At 31.9% G+C, this 20,878-nt stretch overlaps 1 protein-coding gene and 1 pseudogene across 2 annotated transcripts; one reads left to right on the top strand and one right to left on the bottom strand.

Moving 5' to 3' along the window:
• Window positions 1–619: 619 nt before the first annotated feature.
• Window positions 620–19,784, bottom strand: LOC107992099 (uncharacterized). Of its 2 annotated transcripts, none has more exons than XM_051090529.1 (3): window positions 19,407–19,784; window positions 19,156–19,262; window positions 620–1,306 (listed from the first exon to the last, which is right to left on the bottom strand). In XM_051090529.1, exon 3 carries the CDS (start codon window positions 1,272–1,274, stop codon window positions 759–761), a length of 516 nt encoding a protein of 171 aa, XP_050946486.1. In that variant the 5' UTR covers window positions 1,275–1,306; window positions 19,156–19,262; window positions 19,407–19,784; the 3' UTR covers window positions 620–758. The 2 variants fall into 2 exon arrangements, with proteins under 2 accessions (XP_050946486.1, XP_050946487.1); XM_051090530.1 differs by having other exon boundaries at window positions 19,539–19,784.
• Window positions 11,733–19,663, top strand: LOC127151190 (uncharacterized; annotated as a pseudogene).
• Window positions 19,785–20,878: the final 1,094 nt, after the last annotated feature.

Here is a 20,878-nt window from a genome sequence, read left to right as displayed (position 1 = left end):
TGTTGATTGCTAAATTTTCCATTCTTTTGTTTAGATCTCATTCTTGGTTGTGCAAAAAAAAAAAAAAAAAATAGTGGATCTCCCGACGCTATATTTTGGTGCATCGGGAGAGGCTTTCCTAATTCATTCCCCCGACGCCGTTTCCGACGCGAACTTATGCGTTGAAAAAGGATTTTCTGACACTTTTCATATATCACCCGACGCTTTTGTGCGTCGGGAGACCTTCATTTTCTTGTAGTGACTCCTACCCGCTTTAGGGTTAAGTACCTAAGTTGTTCCCCTAAGAACTGAATCCAAGTCTTGAACAAGGGATCCCACCCTCTGATTGGCTTGAGAGGAATTCAGTTTATAGATTGGACCTTAAACTAATAGTTCGATAGAGGATCAGTAGGTGTTAAGTTACAAGATGTAGTCTCGAGGGTAAAACGTATTTTGACCCAACCGAAGTTACGAACAACCTATGAAGTATTAAATTACTGATCATGGTAGAGTATAATGTAAACATTGTGAGTGGAGTCAAACATCAAATTATATGCTTTGTGTTGGTTGAAATGATTTGAACGTTTTTGAGTTTGCAATATTGTTAATACCGAAATATAAAGCACAAACCATCAACATATGTTCAAAAAAAACGGTAATTTTAATTTCAAATATACTATTATTTTACATATGTGTTTAAATATTTATTTAATTTTAGTAATCGTTTGAAGTTCACCTATATATCACATCTGAAACACATGGGAAAATTGGGTAAAAGTTTATTTCTTCTTGATAATTTTAGTCGCATAATCAATGAGTTTGTCGAGCTCAGCTTCACTGATAAGACCATCTGCATTTGCATCCGCATATACCATTCCGTAGCAAGCTTTGTAAAATGGAAACATTGAGCCTAAAAATGCGAAAGCTTTAGTGAGTTCCATTATGTTAAGAAACCCATCATTGTTGTTATCATGATATCGAAAAATTTCCTTTATTTGCTGTCGACTAAATGACATATTAGATGACTTTATGTCAAGAGCCCTTGCGATGGACTTTTTACCCTTTCCTCCAGTTTGCTGAGTTGGTTGTATATGAGCTTCTAAACTAAGCTTGTGTGCAACATCGTCACTAGACTTTAGGATTTTGGGTACAATTCCTTGATAACCAATTTGCGTTGAACTTCGAACATCATTGAAACCTTTTACTTGAACAGCATCACCATCTTTTTCATAGTGCTTGATAAACATCCTTGCTTCATACATAGCCATGGAAGCTTGAAGTTTGGAGATGTACATGGCTATAGCCTATAGTAACCTTGTATTTCTTTCTACAAAAAGTTTTAGAAGATAACAAACTCTATCATCATATTTTATAATAACTCAAAAGGAAACTTGCTTTGACTTTAGAAATTTATTCCTTTTTTTAGTGAATTGAACATAACTCAAAATATTATTATATTATTATTTTAAAACATCTAGAATCTCTCGTTCAACTTTTTTAAAATATAATAGTAGTGTGTGCATATGTGACCAACATTTCTGCATCAACATTTTAATTTAATGAAATAATATACCTACGGAATTTGTTCTTAACACTCAAAAAATATTATACTATTTTCACAAGTAGCAAAAATAAACAAATAAATGGGTAATTATATAAAGGGAAATTTTATAAATATAACAAACCGGTAATATAATATATTTACGGCCCATGTAACAAAGCTGTGAAGTTAGCCCCTTCCATCTTTTTTCCCCTCTTTGTCTGTTTTCCATCGTCTTTCATTTTATTATTATTATTATTATTATTATTGAAGATCGTGTATCGAATATAAAAGATCTATTATTTTCAAACTTTTATTTGATTGTTCAAAATCGTGTACTGAATATAAAAGTTTGGAAAAAAATGTCGTTTAGATTTGGGTGGCCAAGTCTAAACGATCGTATGGAAAAATAATAGACAAATCTAAACAATCGTGTACAAAAAAAAATCTAAAAAAATCGTTTAGATTGGGATAGCCAAATCCAAACAAATGTGTACAAAATTATAAACGATCATGTACAAAAAAATAAATGATCGTGTACCAAAAGACTCTTACAAAAAATCGTTTAGCCAATCTAAACGATCGTAGACAAAAAAAAAATCTAAACTATCAAATCTAAACGATCGTGTAACCTAAACGATCATGTAACTAAATCTAAAAGAGTAACCAAATTAATTGATTGTGTACAGACAATTTAAAAACTAAATAGTTTAGATTTGGTTATCCAAATCCAAATCTAAACAACTAAATTTAAACGATCGTGTACCAAACAATAGCCAAATATGAACGACTGTGTACCAAATATATTACGTACGTTGTTGACGGCATGGTTGACAGGGCATTTTTGGTATTTTCCATGGTGAACCTATAAACTTTTTCCATTTTTAGAATTATTCTATACAATGTAAATATTTTGCCGTTTTGTTATATTTTTTTAAATACCCGTAATTATAATTGATAGTTATTTTATGGATAATAACCTAGCATATAGCAATATCTAAAAGAATATAATAAAATCTGTCAAACTCTATAAGTGTTAGACTTCTATTTCGCTGGTAGATTTGTATGATTTGTCAGTGATAGAGATCTCCCTCAGATTTCAGATGTGGACGCGACCTAAGACAGCTCCAATACCTCTAAACGAAGCGCTAGAATGTCCAGACTTAGACTTTAACTTAGATGTAAACTTTACTTAATTAAAGAGAACCTTTAATTTTGTCCTTACGACTTAAGTCTCTTCTCGATAAAATTAGCTTGCTTTGTGATATGAAACACAACAATACTATTAAGCTTGAGAGAGCATAACGTCTTTATTCATTCCTTAACAAACTTAGTACAAGTACAAGGCAATACCTTACAAACTTGAAACATCTAAATTTAAACTCCCACATCTTGCCCAACTTTTATTGCCTGGCACAACACAGTGGCTTGCCTTTTCAAACGCTTACTAAATTTTCCTTCTCGCGTTATCTTGTCTTAGCCCATTGCGTAGCTTTATTGTCTTAGCACATTGCCTAGCGTTATCTTGTCTAGCGTCATCTAGCCAAAAATGCATGCTTCTTCCTCAAAACACGTCATTTCTTATGCATAGTTATTTTATAACTTCCTTCACTTCAGAAAGCATAGTAAATTATACTTCAAATTTTTAGAGTTTCCTTCTTGATCACAACCTCCTTACTTCAAAACATGGGTTTTACACTAACACTTGCAACATGGTCTATCTATAATAGACTTCTATCATACATTGATAACTTTGACAGATTTTGCTATATATTTGATTTTTTAAAATATTATTATATTTCTTTATATATTTTATATCTAATTGTTATATTTGCAATCATCCCTAAATAAATAGGTTGTAGAAAATTTGATAGAGTTTCCTTTATTTGTTAACAGTTTCTTTTTGTTTTTTCCTATATTTGAAAAGGTATTTTGGTGAGATTGAAGGTTTCTTAAAATTATTATAATTATAAGTGATGTTGGAGTTAATTATTTTTATTTGATCACTTTAGTTGACAAAAGTACAAACTTAAAAGAGGTTTTTAATGAAAAAACAGCTGGTTTTAAACGATCCCAACTTGGTCATCACATGTTTCAAATTTTGTAAATGTAATTGTTGTTTTTGTAAAATATTCTTCCAGGATTAATTCATCAAAAATTAGTTACTTTGTATTTGGTTTTACTTTTAAAATAGGGAATCTTCTAAAAAAAATATAACAAATCGGCAAAATATTTACACTATATAGATAAATTTTAAAAATGGAAAAAGTCCACAGTCCCACGATAAAAAATACCAAAAAACTTCCTCAATCGTCGTCAGCAACGCGCATAATATATTTGATACACAATCATTTAAATTTGGTTATTGTTTGGTACACGATCGTTGAGATTTGGCTAAACGAATTTTTTCAATATTCTTTGGTACACGATCGTTTAAATTTGGGCTAAACGATTTCTTTTAAATTCTTTTAGTGTACGATCATTTAGATTTGTCGTTTATTCTTTTTTTTTTTACATAATCGTTTGGATTTTGCTACCCCAATCTAAACGATTTTTTTCAAGATTTTTTATACAAAATTCTTTAGATTTGGTTACTTTTTGTACATTATCGTTTAGATTTGGGTCCAAATCTAAACGATGTTTTTTTTGCAAGTATACTCGATTTTGAACAACCAAATAGCAATTTGGAATAAAAAACGATGGAAAGAAATCGTAGTGAAGAGGGAAAGAAAGACGAAATGACAAACCTAAAATATTTAAAAAATTGCTAACTTTATAAGTTTTACTATTGGAGCCGTAAATATTTCAGTGGGTTTGTTATATTTATGAATTTTTTTTTAGTTTCAAAGTTAAATCATTTAACAAAAATTAGATTGTTTGGTGAACCAATTAAAATGGCCATTAAAAAGTTTCCATGTTTTAAACTCTTTTTTTAAATATAGCTGACTTTTTGGAACAGAAAGTTACTTTTTACGTAATTAATCCAAACATGTATTCCTCTACGTTTATTAAATAATAACTTATTTGTATATATGTGTGAAGTTGATAGTATGTGTATAAGATCATTGATGGTTTAAAATATTTTTATTCTCTCACCTTTTCTTTTCTTTTCTGACACTTTATTCTTATTATTATTATTATTAAAAAAAACAACTAATTTTCTATTCAAAAGAAAAAAGTTAAACGTGTGAAAATATTTGTCTATCAACGTACTTGTCAAACTATTTAAATATAGAAAATTATTTTTGCATTCAAAATACGTGAAAGGAAATGTCTATATTTTTATTTTTCTTTGCCCGTGTTTTTAAGAAATTTAAATTATTCCATTTTTAGAAAAATGTGAATCAATATTCAAAACATCTATTTGGGCCAGTGATAAGAGCCAAATAGAGAAAATATGGTATGTTTTTATAAGTTTTGTCGTGTGTTAGTTAAATGAAGTTTGACCACAACTTTGTTAAACATGGTGTACCGACCCAAATTTTTAATAATCAAGCTAGGGTCATTACTGATCTAATTATTTTAACTTTCTAAACAGAATAGCAGAAATAGAATGAGTCCTCATATATGGCATGTCATGAGCCCTTTGTAACGACCCAACTCTTTATACTAAGCTGAGGTCGTTACTAAAAAGAAACGATGACAAGAGACACTTTTTGAAACGAGGGAAGAATAAATTTTCATTAAAAACGGAATATTAAAATACTGAAACATAAACGCGGAAGCAAAACTGGGTCCCCATATGGCATGTCACGGATCCTTCTCTGTCGCTCGCCAGCTTTCCTCTACCTTTACCTTCGCCTGAAATGTTAAACATAGAAAGAGTGAGTATAAACATATACTCAGTAAGGGACCTACTACTAGTCCCGCTAGGTGTCTGTTAACTTCCCATTAGAGTCCTGAAAATGGTACCCAATCTCTGGCACGTTCCCGAACACGTGCAACATGCGCTCCCGTAGGAACGAAAATCTGGTCTTCGGTGTCCCGAGGGAGCACCTAGGACATGCTGGTCTATAGTGAACCCGGGGGTAACACTAAGACAATCGGGATGCGAGGACCCCGTCGAATCACTCGAATCATATCTATATCCATGCTAGACTGGCGTCCCGTCGAACCACACAGTCCTAAATAGGTGGTGATCCCGAAGGACACCCATGCAGGTACGACTCTAATAGACAAAGTTAACAGAACACCCTATCCATAGCATGTAGCATAACATAACATCATAACATGGCATGAGTATTAATCTTAACGTCCTTAATCATGTGATTAATATATCATGCATTAAGAATCATCAACAGTCATCAACAGCATACTACCGGTCATTAACATAACATCGGTCATCATCATCAATCATCAACATAATAATCTCAGTCATCATCATCAACATCAACTATCATCATAATCTCAGTATAATCATTATCATCAAATTATGCATTTTAGCTACCATCAATGCATAATCATAATTACATGCGGTCTCTTGAATTCAGTTCGAAGGTCTAGTAGGAGAATCTCTTACCTGGAGATTTTAGCCAAACAAAGGTACTCCCTAGTTGACAGTAAAATTCTCCAATTAACTTGATCCTAATCATAAAAGGAACACTTAGTATCTTAATTAATGAAATTGGCAATTGGCTAACACCCAAAAATTCTCCCAAATTAATTAACTTTCTAAAAATTGGGGTTGAAACCAATTCAACCTTGATTGGGAAAAATCCAAGATTTAGATCTTAAAAAGTTTAGCCAATTGAACCTTTAAAGAAACCTCAAATAGATCCAAAATAAATTAATAAAATATTAATTTAAATTTCTTTGGCTTACCAAGGCTACTTAAATGAAGGTTGAAAAATTCTCTTATCCTTGATGGAAAATTCATCACTTTAAATCATCAAACTTCCAAAGAGACCAATCTTAACTTCAACTGAGGCGGCGACAGCAGAGGGTTATCTTAGAGAAGAAGATGAAGAACCTTTTTCTTTTTCCTTTATTTTCCAACTTAAGCATTCCAATCTATTTATAGACCCAAATAATAACAATAATAATAATTATTATTATTTCCTTTTCCTTTTCCTTTTAGGATATATATAATAACAATAATATTTATTATTATTATTTTCTTTTCCTTTTCCTTTTAGGATATATATATAATACCAAAAAATATACATATATCTTTATTCCCATTATCTTTCCTAAATCAATGCCTTAATCTTAGGCATTTATAACTATTAGTAATAATAATAATACTTCTTTATTATTATTATTTTTCTCTCACCAAAATCTACAATAAATATATATTTATTTAAACCATTATCCTCTCTTATAAATAAATATATATTTTTTTCGTCCAATCAAATCAACCATCTCTCTCCTTATGGATTATCTTCTTTTCCAAACAAATATAATTATATTCCATCATATAATTAACTTCACTTTTCCATATTATTAATTAAATATATATATCCATATATATATACTCAATTAATTACAATTCCACCCAAACTAACTTTTCCCTCCAAAATCTCAAATTAACTTAAGTCCTCAATTAATTTAATCAATCAAATTTTTTCCAATAAATCACTTATAACTTCCAACATGAATTATCTTAACTCAACCATAACAACTTCACTCCATAAACAATATTTATCTTCCTACATAATAATTAATTATCTTCCACAATAACTAATTATTATTTATCTTTCTTCAAAACAATTAATTATCTTCCACAATAATTAATTATTGTTTATCTTTCTCCAAAGTAATTAATTATCCTTTTACAAATAATTATATTTTCCCAAAATATAATTATTTTACTTCTTCTCCTTTAATAAATATCCTTTCCCCAAAATACAACTATCTTTTCCTTAAGTAATTATATTTCAACAAATATAATTATCTTTTCCATTAACAAAATAATTATATATATATTTCCACGTATACATATAATTATAAAATCTCCAACAAACTTTCCACCCTACGGTTTAATTAAATAACGTCCATAATTATTTAATTAAATTCAACTTCAACAACACTAAAATCCACAACTTTACTTAATCCTCTTAACCTACCATTTAATAAAAACTCAACAAACACCACGTGTCAAAACCTCTAATTAATTATATATTCATCCAAGAAATATTTAATTAATTTTAATTCCCACTTAAATCAAATAATTCTCATTAAATGGATTCAAAATAACGCCCAATAAATTATCTTAATTTTTGGGGCGTTACAATCTTCCCTCCTTTAACAACTTTCGTCCTCGAAAGTTCTAATCTTTGAACAGCTTGGGATACTTGGCTCTCACGTCTTAATTAATAACAAATTCTACCAAATTCCAAAATCTTTAATTAAATATACACACCCATGTATATATATTTAATTAATCCAACACAAAACAACTGAATATATTCCTTAACTTTGAAGTCCAATTAATGTAATACTCATAATAAGTTCCTTAAATTTATGGGGTGTTACAATCTTCCCTCCTTTAACAACTTTCGTCCTCGAAAGTTTTAGTCCTTGAACAATTTCGAGTATCGAGCTCCCTTGTCATACTCTTGTTCCTAAGTAGCCTTCTCAACTTGGTAACTCTGCCATAAACTTTTTCCTAAGTGGAACTCTCATGTTGTGCAACACTTTACTTCACTTGACAAAATATTACTTTTCTCAAATACTTTTCTTTCTCTTTGCACTTATCCAAGTAAAACTTAATTCATAACTCTTCAAAAACTACGTTCTATTTTTCCAACTTCGGACTTCCACCCTTAATAAGGCATTCTCCACCATTTAGCAATCTTTAGAACTCACTAATTTCTCTTTTCTTGTTTGATAAAGTTCAAACTCTTGTCCAACTATTGGCTTTCTTTAATGACATCAACTTAGCTAGTTATTCTAAAGGAGTTCGTTATTTCATCACTTGTACTTTAAACTAGATGTAACTTATCCTTCATGGTAAACTCAAAACAATTTCTTGAAATCTCACCAAAATAACTATGCACTAAAGTTTACTTTGTTCCTTCTCCAGCAACTCAATTCTAAACACCGTCAAATGTGTTTGATATACTTGAACTTAACCATGCCTTTAGTTCCCTTTAAAACCACCAACATAACTTATTTCTTAGATATCCAATCACAAAACAGTTCATCACACTGAACACGTCCAACTCTTTTGCCTACTCAATCACCCCTTTGAGCATCTTTACGTGCCAACATTTTTCTTAAAACTTTACCACCAAAGCCATCACCATTAAATCATAACATTCATGCAGTTCTAGTTTAATACAGGCAAGGTCACGTGCATATTCATAATCATGTATCATAAAATACATACCTGGCGAGTGACGAAGGACCGTAATAGCCATATATAGAGACAAAATCAGAGACTCACATCGTAAGTTAGTCTACAGAACCTAAAAGCTGACGCTCTGATACCAACTGTAACGACCCAACTCTTTATACTAAGCTGAGGTCGTTACTAAAAGGGAACGATGACAAGAGACACTTTTTGAAACGAGGGAAGAATAAATTTTCATTAAAAACGGAATATTAAAATACTGAAACATAAACGCGGAAGCAAAACTGGGTCCCCATATGGCATGTCACGGATCCTTCTCTGTCGCTCGCCAGCTTTCCTCTACCTTTACCTTCGCCTGAAATGTTAAACATAGAAAGAGTGAGTATAAACATATACTCAGTAAGGGACCTACTACTAGTCCCGCTAGGTGTCTGTTAACTTCCCATTAGAGTCCTGAAAATGGTACCCAATCTCTGGCACGTTCCCGAACACGTGCAACATGCGCTCCCGTAGGAACGAAAATCTGGTCTTCGGTGTCCCGAGGGAGCACCTAGGACATGCTGGTCTATAGTGAACCCGGGGGTAACACTAAGACAATCGGGATGCGAGGACCCCGTCGAATCACTCGAATCATATCTATATCCATGCTAGACTGGCGTCCCGTCGAACCACACAGTCCTAAATAGGTGGTGATCCCGAAGGACACCCATGCAGGTACGACTCTAATAGACAAAGTTAACAGAACACCCTATCCATAGCATGTAGCATAACATAACATCATAACATGGCATGAGTATTAATCTTAACGTCCTTAATCATGTGATTAATATATCATGCATTAAGAATCATCAACAGTCATCAACAGCATACTACCGGTCATTAACATAACATCGGTCATCATCATCAATCATCAACATAATAATCTCAGTCATCATCATCAACATCAACTATCATCATAATCTCAGTATAATCATTATCATCAAATTATGCATTTTAGCTACCATCAATGCATAATCATAATTACATGCGGTCTCTTGAATTCAGTTCGAAGGTCTAGTAGGAGAATCTCTTACCTGGAGATTTTAGCCAAACAAAGGTACTCCCTAGTTGACAGTAAAATTCTCCAATTAACTTGATCCTAATCATAAAAGGAACACTTAGTATCTTAATTAATGAAATTGGCAATTGGCTAACACCCAAAAATTCTCCCAAATTAATTAACTTTCTAAAAATTGGGGTTGAAACCAATTCAACCTTGATTGGGAAAAATCCAAGATTTAGATCTTAAAAAGTTTAGCCAATTGAACCTTTAAAGAAACCTCAAATAGATCCAAAATAAATTAATAAAATATTAATTTAAATTTCTTTGGCTTACCAAGGCTACTTAAATGAAGGTTGAAAAATTCTCTTATCCTTGATGGAAAATTCATCACTTTAAATCATCAAACTTCCAAAGAGACCAATCTTAACTTCAACTGAGGCGGCGACAGCAGAGGGTTATCTTAGAGAAGAAGATGAAGAACCTTTTTCTTTTTCCTTTATTTTCCAACTTAAGCATTCCAATCTATTTATAGACCCAAATAATAACAATAATAATAATTATTATTATTTCCTTTTCCTTTTCCTTTTAGGATATATATAATAACAATAATATTTATTATTATTATTTTCTTTTCCTTTTCCTTTTAGGATATATATATAATACCAAAAAATATACATATATCTTTATTCCCATTATCTTTCCTAAATCAATGCCTTAATCTTAGGCATTTATAACTATTAGTAATAATAATAATACTTCTTTATTATTATTATTTTTCTCTCACCAAAATCTACAATAAATATATATTTATTTAAACCATTATCCTCTCTTATAAATAAATATATATTTTTTTCGTCCAATCAAATCAACCATCTCTCTCCTTATGGATTATCTTCTTTTCCAAACAAATATAATTATATTCCATCATATAATTAACTTCACTTTTCCATATTATTAATTAAATATATATATCCATATATATATACTCAATTAATTACAATTCCACCCAAACTAACTTTTCCCTCCAAAATCTCAAATTAACTTAAGTCCTCAATTAATTTAATCAATCAAATTTTTTCCAATAAATCACTTATAACTTCCAACATGAATTATCTTAACTCAACCATAACAACTTCACTCCATAAACAATATTTATCTTCCTACATAATAATTAATTATCTTCCACAATAACTAATTATTATTTATCTTTCTTCAAAACAATTAATTATCTTCCACAATAATTAATTATTGTTTATCTTTCTCCAAAGTAATTAATTATCCTTTTACAAATAATTATATTTTCCCAAAATATAATTATTTTACTTCTTCTCCTTTAATAAATATCCTTTCCCCAAAATACAACTATCTTTTCCTTAAGTAATTATATTTCAACAAATATAATTATCTTTTCCATTAACAAAATAATTATATATATATTTCCACGTATACATATAATTATAAAATCTCCAACAAACTTTCCACCCTACGGTTTAATTAAATAACGTCCATAATTATTTAATTAAATTCAACTTCAACAACACTAAAATCCACAACTTTACTTAATCCTCTTAACCTACCATTTAATAAAAACTCAACAAACACCACGTGTCAAAACCTCTAATTAATTATATATTCATCCAAGAAATATTTAATTAATTTTAATTCCCACTTAAATCAAATAATTCTCATTAAATGGATTCAAAATAACGCCCAATAAATTATCTTAATTTTTGGGGCGTTACACCCTTCCAGTCATTCAGAATACGGGAGTTCATTTCAATAATGGCGGAAATTCTCAAAGCTTTGGAAATAGAGCATCGGAGCTTGACAACTCTCTAACAAAAGAGGTAGGTGAATTAAAATCACTAATGTTAAATATGACTACTCTTCTTACTTCTTTCGTACAAGGTACTCTTCTTAAAGTAACCAAGTGTGGAGTTTGTGGCTTGGTTGGTCATCCAAATGACAAATGTCCCGAGGTGATCGAGGATGTAAACATTGTTCGAAAACATGACCCCCACGGTAATACATACAATTCGGGGTGGAGAGACAACCCAAACTTAAGATGGGGGAATGACAACCAAAAGCATACACAAGCACCACCCACCTCTTCAAACCAAGGTACGAATCTTGAAGATATTATCAAAGCTTTGGCAACTAACACTTTTTCTTTTCAACAAAAGATGAAACAACAAATGACTCAACTTACTACCGCCATAAGCAAGATGGATGGAAAGGCAAACTTCCGGCTCAACCGGACCATGCTAATGTAAGTACCATTTCACTAAGGAGTGGTAAGATTCTTGACACCTCCACCACCAAAGAGAAAAAGGTAACTTCCAAACCCTTACCTCTTAATAGTAAGAATGAGTCCAAGGAAAAAAATGTTGAAACAAACCCCTCACCATCTAATTCTAAAAATGATAAATCTCCTCTTAATGATTTTACTCCTTACATACCTAAGCCTCCTTTTCCCTCTAGGTTGGCTCCAAAAAAGAAGGAAACACCTAAGGAGGAAGAACTCTTGGAGATGTTTAGAAAGGTGCAAATCAACTTGCCCCTTCTTGATGCAATCCAACAAGTCCCGAAGTATGCAAAGTTTCTAAAGGAGTTGTGTACCAACAAGAGGAAAACAAAAGAAAGAGAAATGTAAGTCAAAATGTTTCGGCTCTTCTAAAGAGTAATATTCCGAAAAAATGCAATGACCCCGGTATGTTTTCTCTACCTTGTGTAATAGGAAATAGGTTAATTTCTCATGCAATGCTTGACTTAGGAGCATTCATAAATGTCATGCCATACAAAGATAAAGATCTAGAACTCAAAAATTTGCAAAAAAATTAGTGTATGCATACAACTAGCGGGTAGATCTTTTATTTCACCATTAGGAATAGTTGAAGATGTCCTTGTGAAAATTGACAAACTAATTTTTCCGGCGGATTTTTACATATTAGAAATGAATGAAGCATGCCTAAAACCATCTCACTCTATTTTATTAGGAAGACCTTTTCTTAAAACTGCAAAAGTCATTATAAATGTTGATAAAGGTTCCTTGAGTGTAGAGTTTGATGGAGACATTGTCACATTCAATATTTTTGAATCCATGAGATATCCGGATGAATGCTTGTCTTTATGTTCATTAGAATTGCATGATGAAGTTAATGAATTTTCTATACATGATGAATTTTTTGAACAAGAAATAGTTGAAAATAGAGAATTGTTAGAACCCAATGTTGACTATGCTTTAAAAAAATATATTTGTGATAATCTTTTCTTTTCTCCACAAAAACTAGGGATTGAGCTCAAAACTCTCCCACCACACTTGAAATACATATTTTTAGGAAAAAAGAATACGTTTCTCGTAATCATCTCAAGGGAACTAAACCAAAAACAAGAAGAAAGACTTATCGAAGTCTTGAAGAAGAAAAAGCAAGCCATTGGTTGGACTCTTGATGACATCAAGGGCATATCTCCCACTTTTTGCATGCACCGTATTATCTTGGAGGAGGGAGCAAAAGACAAAATCCAACCACAAAGAAGGCTTAACCCAACATTGAAGGAAGTTGTGATGAAAGAGGTACTAAAGCTAAAAGATGTCGGAATTATCTACCCTGTCCCGGATAGTACATGGGTAAGTCCAATTGTGGTCCCAAAGAAGATCGGGATGACCGTTGTAAAGAACGACAAAGGTGAGATGGTTCCGATGCAAATGCAAAATGGTTGAAGAATGTGCATAGATTACCGGAAACTCAATGAGGTAACAAAAAAGGATCATTTTCCCTTACCTTTTCTTGATCAAATGATAGAATTCTTAGCGGGTAGATCATATTTTTGTTTCTTAGATGGATCTTCTGGTTTTTACCAAATTCCTATAGCATGTGAAGACCAAAAGAAGACAACTTTTACTTGTGACTATGGAACTTATACATTTAGGTGTATGTCATTTGATCTTTGTAATGCATCGGGCACATTCCAACGTTGCATGATGAGCATATTTTTCGACTTTATTGAAAAATGCATTGAAGTTTTCATGGATGATTTCACAGTTTATGGTGATAGTTTTGATGCATTTTTAGCCAGTCTAGAATTAATTCTAAATAGATGCATAGAAACTAACATTGTCTTGAATTATGAAAAGTGTCATTTCATGGTGTCTCAGGTATAGTTTTAGTGTCTTCAAAAGGAATAGAGGTAGATAAAGCAAAAATTGACGTTATATAAAAATTGTCATATCCAACATGTTTAAAAGATGTTAGATCCTTCCTCAGAAGTGTCGGCTTTTATAGACGGTTTATAAAAGATTTTTCTAAAATTTATTTTCCTCTAACTAATCTCTTGCAAAAAGATGTACCATTTCTGATTGATGACAATTGTAAGAAGTCATTTGATGATCTCAAACAAAGGTTAGTCTCTACCCCTATCCTTCAATCTCCTAATTGGAATTTACCTTTCGAAATAATGTGTGATGCAAGCAACTTAGCATTAGGAGCTGTTTTAGGACAAAGGATAGATAAAAAATTGCATGCTATATACTATGAATCTAGGACCCTTAACCAAGAACAATCTAACTACACCACAACTGAAAAAAAATTTCTTGCTATCGTTTCTGCTTTAGATAAGTTTAGAAGCTACATTATTTGCTCCCCAGTAATTGCTTACACTGATCATGCAGCGGTTAGGTACCTTGTATCAAAAAAAGAATCAAAACCAAGGCTTGTTCGATGGGTTTTACTTTTGCAAGAATTCAACCTAACCATCATGGATAGAAAAGGAGCCAACAATTCTGTAGCCGACCATCTTAGTCGAATTGTACAAAAGCAAGAAAGTATGTCAATTCGAGAAGACTTCCTGATGAACATCTCTTTCAAACAAATCTTCAAGCACCATGGTACGTCGATATTGTAAACTACTTAGTCACGGGTAACTTTCCTTCAGACTTTTCTTTTTCACAAAAAGCCAAATTTCGTAGTGATGCTAAAAACTATTTTTGGGAACCACCATGTCTTTGGAAATATTGTTCTGACCAAATCATTAGAAAATGTGTTCCCGAGCATGAATATGAATCAATTTTATCATTTTGTCATGATCATGCATGCAGAGGACACTTTAGTCCTAAAAGAACGGCTAGAAAAATTTTAGATAGTGGATTCTTTTGGAAAACATTATTTGCAAATTCTTTTTCATTTTCTAAATCATGTGCAAACTGTCAAAGAACCGGATCTATATCTAGGAGAAATGAAATGCCCCTTCCCCCCGTTATTACTTGTGAAGTTTTTTATATTTGGGGCTGGATTTTATGGGTCCCTTTCCTTCTTCTTTTGGATATCTTTACATTTTATTAGTCGTTGATTATGTATCGAAGTGGGTTGAAGCAATCCCCACTAGGACTAATGATTCTTCCGTTGTCTCAAGATTTCTAGTTTCTAACATATTTTTTAGATTTGGCATCCCAAGGGCAATTATTAAGATCAAGAACACACTTTTGCAATCGGACCGTTGAAGCCTTGATGAGAAAATATGGTGTTCAACACCGTATTTTCACACCATACCATCCTCAAACGAACGGACAAGCCGAAACTTCTAATCGAGAGATAAAAAATATCCTAGAGAAAATCGTCAACACAAAAAGGAAGGATTGGAGCCTCTGCCTCAACGATGCACTTTGGGCATACCGAACGGCCTATAAAACTCCAATTGACACATTTCCGTCGAAGCTTGTGTACGGTAAGCCTCGTCATCTCCTTGTAGAAATAGAACATAAAGCATATTGGGCAATTAGACAATGCAATTTATCTCTCTTAGAAGCTGGTGAGAAAAGATTCCTAGATTTGCTAGAATTAGAAGAAATGAGATTAGAAGCATATGAAAATTCTAGGATTTACAAAGAAAAGACTAAACTTTTGCATGATAAAAAAATCCTAAGAAAAGAATTTGAAATAGGGCAAAAAGTTCTTTTATATAATTCTTCTATTAAACTTCTGCCCAGATAGTTAAAATTTAAATGGCTTGGTCCTTTTGTTGTGATTGATTTCTCTACTTTTGATGTAGTTTCCATAAAAACTCTTGACATAGGAAAAATTTTCAAAGTTAATGGGCATAGACTGAAAATATTCCATGAAGGGAAATCCGTACAACAATGTTCTATAGAAACACTTTCTCTCCCCCTCTACACATAAAGCCAAAGCACGGTCGAGCAACTGACCTTAAAAAATTTTGCACTTCCTGGAGGCAGCTAGGCGTCAAGATTTTATCGCTTTTCGTCTTTACTTTTCTTTAATTTTCGTCTTTTTAGTCTTTCCTAGATTAGTTTTGCATTGAATAAAATTGAGAGAAATTCCCTTTTTTAATATGTAGGGCAATTTCACTTGAAGAAATCAAAGAATCATAAAAGGAAGCAACCACTTCGCTTTGAAGCAAGCTTTAAAATCAAAGTCCTCAAATCCAGGAGAGTTTTCTGTTTCTCGGTATTTTCATACATTTTTTACATAAATATGCTTTGAGGAAAAAGCAAAGTTTTTAAGTTGGGGGTGGGTATTAGTTAAACTAGGTTGCTAACTTTTTTTTTCTTCTTTTAAGCATTTACATGACTTGGGTAGATTAAAATTGATCAAAAAAAATATTTTTAGTATTATTCTGAATACGTGAATGAAATGAATGTTGTTTGCTTGAGTGAATTCTTGCAAAAGAAAATGCATGGATGTTAACTTTTTTGCAAAAGAAAATGCATGGATGTTAACTCTCTTAGCAATTTTTGTTTTGACTTTAATTAGGATAAAGAACCATTTATGAAATTGAGGTTAATTTTTAAACCTTTCATCTCTTTGACTCATGAATTATAAAAAAAACCCTTTGTCGAGCGATGACGAACCTAGAAGGCTTTAGAAAATGATAGAATGCTTAAATTCGCTTGTTGTAACCTCGAAACAACGGTCAATCATAGAACCAAATAGATTAAATCCAAGATTAGAGTTAGCCAAGCCGGAGCTAAGCAAAAAGCTTGCTACCAAAAATAGAATAAAAAAAAAGAGTACGATTAAGTTGAACGTTAGGATTTTTCCGTGATTAGTTAGGATTACCCGATGTTAGTTAGGTATGAATCCCTACAGAAAAAGCCTATATCCTTTGCCTTAGTAAAACTCGTACAATTCTATCTTAGAATTTTCTAGCTAGTTTTAATGTTTTGACCGAGGGTTAAGTTTAAGGAGGGATCCTTCCCGCTTCAGAATAGAGGGAAAACAAGCCTAGGGCCTTTTTTAATTCTTTCAAAGCATGTCTAGTGAGTCGAAATAGCAAAACTTAGATGTTTTATCTAAACATGATTTCAATAAATGAACTTTATTAAAAATCAACCTCAAATTGACTACTTGCTTCTCTTGAATATTTAATTGATAATAAAAAATTACTTTGTTGAATTGTTAAGGCATGAGTAACATCCTTTGCATATTTGTTTGAAACACATCATCAAAATTTTTGCATGATTGTTTGATTTTAATTCTTGCAAAGTAATGTGTGAATCCCTTACATGATGAATGACTGAATGTTAGTACATTTTTAATTTTCTTGCTCAGGACGAACAAGTCTTAAGTTGGGGCTATTTTGTTAGGGCTATTTTAGACCTAACATTATTAGACTAATTTTTCCTAACCTTTATCTATTTACTCACTAAAATATCATTTTTATGCAGAATATGAAACTTCACCCCGATACGAGTCCAACGCCACTAAAATCACTTAAATCGGAGTTATAATGAAGAAGAACTGTAAAAAACAAGTTCAAGGACAAAACCGAGAAATTGAAAAAGATGGGACAAACCAGATCGCACAAAAACGTGGCATCACCAGATCACGCCACGCTTCCACCTCAAAGTCGTGTGTTCGAAGCCCAGGTGCGCCCCTATTTTTCCTTTCATTTTTTTGCACGACCCGAAAACCCAATCCGGCAACCCGATCCATGAACCGGTTCGCAACCCACGCATCCACCACGTGTCGAGCCCTCGTCCGCACACGCCTCTCCCCTATCGTTAGTTCGAATCTCAGCAACCACGTTTCTTTTTTTTTTTTCTCTTCAATTGGGCCAACCCAAGACCCGACCCAAGCCCATTCGTGACCCAGTTCATCATCTTCCCCAAAATTAACTGCAAAATGGCAGTTTTTAACCTAGTTCCATTTTTTTTCTCCCATTTTCTCTTCTATAAAATTCCTCATATTTTTTGGGAGAAAAAAAAAAGAAATCCGAATGTAAAGAAAAAAAATTCTCTTTCTCATTCAATTCTTGTAGCAGAATTCTTGAAACTTTATCAATAAAAGATTACTTTTGTCAAAGAAATGGATTCTTTCCCAACGACTCTTCAAGAATTTCATCAATCTTCATGGGCTAAGGTAATCTTTTGAGACTTTTTCTTGGGTTAAATTATCATGTTTTCTTTGAGAATTAAATTCTTTTCTATATCTTTTCAATTTTTTATTTGATTGTTTGTTTCCCTTTGCAATTTCTTTTGAATTTTCAATAAAATAAATAAGTTTTTTCCATCAATTTTTCATTGAAATTTCTTTACAAACTCTTAAAGTGCTGAACTTAAATTTTGATTTGCAATAGTTTGTTATCATGAATTAATTGTTGAGATTGTCTTTAATTTTCTACTAATTGATTCTTGCATAACAAGTTTGAAGTGGACATTAATTTTGCTAAGGGTAGTGGCTATCCCCTCCTTAGCAAATCTTGAATAGGATGAATTTTGTCTCAATTTGAACATGCTTTTTGCTGAGATTGATCATGTTTTAATAGAGATTTGGTTACTTTCTTTTTGTAAAAATTCCATTCTTGCATATTCAAGAAAAGATTAATTGATCTTCTTTCTTTTTCAATGATAAGAAACATGGTAATTGCCCAAGAAAAAGTCTTTCTACTAAACTTGAAAGAAAAACTTTACTTGAATTACTTGTTGTCACTAATCATCCCTTAATGTTTGTTTTTTACTATAGTTCAAGAATTACTTCCACAATTCCCCCCCCCCCCCCTTTTTGTGGTTTTAATTTTCTTTTAGTACCTTGTTTGTAAATTTTGAAGTTTTGAATCCTAAGTGCTATCTAGGGTTCGACACCCTTCTTCCCCATACTACTCTCAATTTTCTCAAAGGTAATAAGGGTTAAAAATATAACTTTGAAAGGTAATTGAGGTAATCCCTAATCCTCATATTTCATCTAGTTTTTTTCTATTCTTGTATTCTTTTATTTTAGACTAGGAATAAATTCTTGTTTTGAATACTTATATCCATAACAATCCATCATTTTGATAACGACTTACCTCAAGAAAAATTACATCATTTCACTGATTCCCTGTGAATAAATTCAGATAACCTCGAAACAGAACAACTTCAATAATCGCGCGCACAAGACTTCTTGAACTTGTTCCTATAATGTAAATTATTTTTAGTCGTTATTTATTCACGATTTCTTCATGAAAGTTCTAGTACATTGAATAAGCTTTTCAACCATACCAAATAGAGATCCTAACTCCATCAGTACTCTCAACAAAAAAAAAAAAAAAACAGAGACCTGAAATCGCGTGAAAACCAGCTACCCTGTTTTCTTCATCAAAAATCACCCAATGAACATCCCAATTTGCTCAAACTTTCTTCTTTAAATTTATCTGAAAATGAATTAGCTTTCAGTAAATGTAAACCTCACCTCTTAATTCTCTTTGTGTAGCTCGGAATCAACAGAACATTAGAGGTGTACTGTGTGAATCAATTTCTGCCAAGGATGAAGCTTTGCTTGCAATTCTCTTGTCTTTCTTCAACAAAACTTCTTGAACTTCTTCTTCTTCTTCCTTTCTCAAAATTCTTCCCTTTGAAATTCCTCTGAAATTTGGTGTAGAAATGGTGAAGAAAGTGGTAGAAATGGATGGAGAAAACATTGGCGGTGGAGGGAAGAGAAGAAGAAAAGTAAAATGAAAATTGTCTTCTCCTTTTTCCTTCCTTTTATCCTTTCTTTTCTTTTCTCTTTATTTTACTTAATAAAAATATTAAATATATATATAATATGTATATATATATTCTTAATTTCCATTTTCCATTTTACTAGGAGACTTATTGTAATCGTTTTTTTTTTTTTTAATGAAGAGTTATGAACATTTCTCATATTTTGGCTGACTCAAAGATGAATAATGAAGACTTATGTTTGGCAGATAATGCAACTAAGCACACAATACTTAAAAGTAAAAAACATTTTTCTACATTGACAATGCTTGAAGCAAATGTCAATACAATATCAGGTTCTACAAACTTGATTTAAGGTTTTGGTATAGCAAACTTTATTTTGCCTAGAGGAACAAAATTCACGATTAGTAATGCTTTGTTCTCTAGTAAGTCAAAAAGAAACTTATTGAGTTTCAAAGATATACGTCAAAATGGTTATCATGTTGAAACTAACAATAAAAATAATATAAAATATCTTTATATTACATTTATTGTTTCACATGAGAAGCGTATATTGAAAATACTGCCTGCCTTTTCTTCTGGATTATATTATACTCATATACTAGTAATTATTAAAACATATGCAACCATGAACCCGAAGTTCATGAATTTAAATATGTTTACTGTTTGGCATGATCGATGGGGTCATCTTAAGTCAATAATGATGAGAAGAATTATTGAAAATTCTCATGGACATCTACTAAAGAACCAGAAAATTCTTCAATCCAATGAATCATGTATTGCTTGCTCTCAAGGAAAATTAATTATTAGGCCATCACCAGCTAAAATGGGAGTTGAGTCACCTACATTTTTGGAACGGATTCATGGTAACATATGTGGACCCATGAATCCACCAAGTGGACCATTTAAATACTTCATGGTTTTAATTGACGCATCAAATAGATGGTCACATGTGTGTTTATTATCAAGTCGAAACCTTGCATTTGCAAGATTACTTGCTCAAATAATCAGATTAAGAGCACAGTGTTCTCATTATACTATAAAAAATATTTGACTTGATAATGCTGGTGAATTTACATCCCAAGCATT

The sequence above is a fragment of the Cucumis melo genome, chromosome 10, assembly GCF_025177605.1.
Source record: "Cucumis melo cultivar AY chromosome 10, USDA_Cmelo_AY_1.0, whole genome shotgun sequence".
Classification (NCBI taxonomy): Eukaryota; Viridiplantae; Streptophyta; class Magnoliopsida; order Cucurbitales; family Cucurbitaceae; genus Cucumis; species Cucumis melo.
Note: the sequence above shows the minus strand (reverse complement) of the source record. Positions and strands in the feature narration are given on the sequence as shown.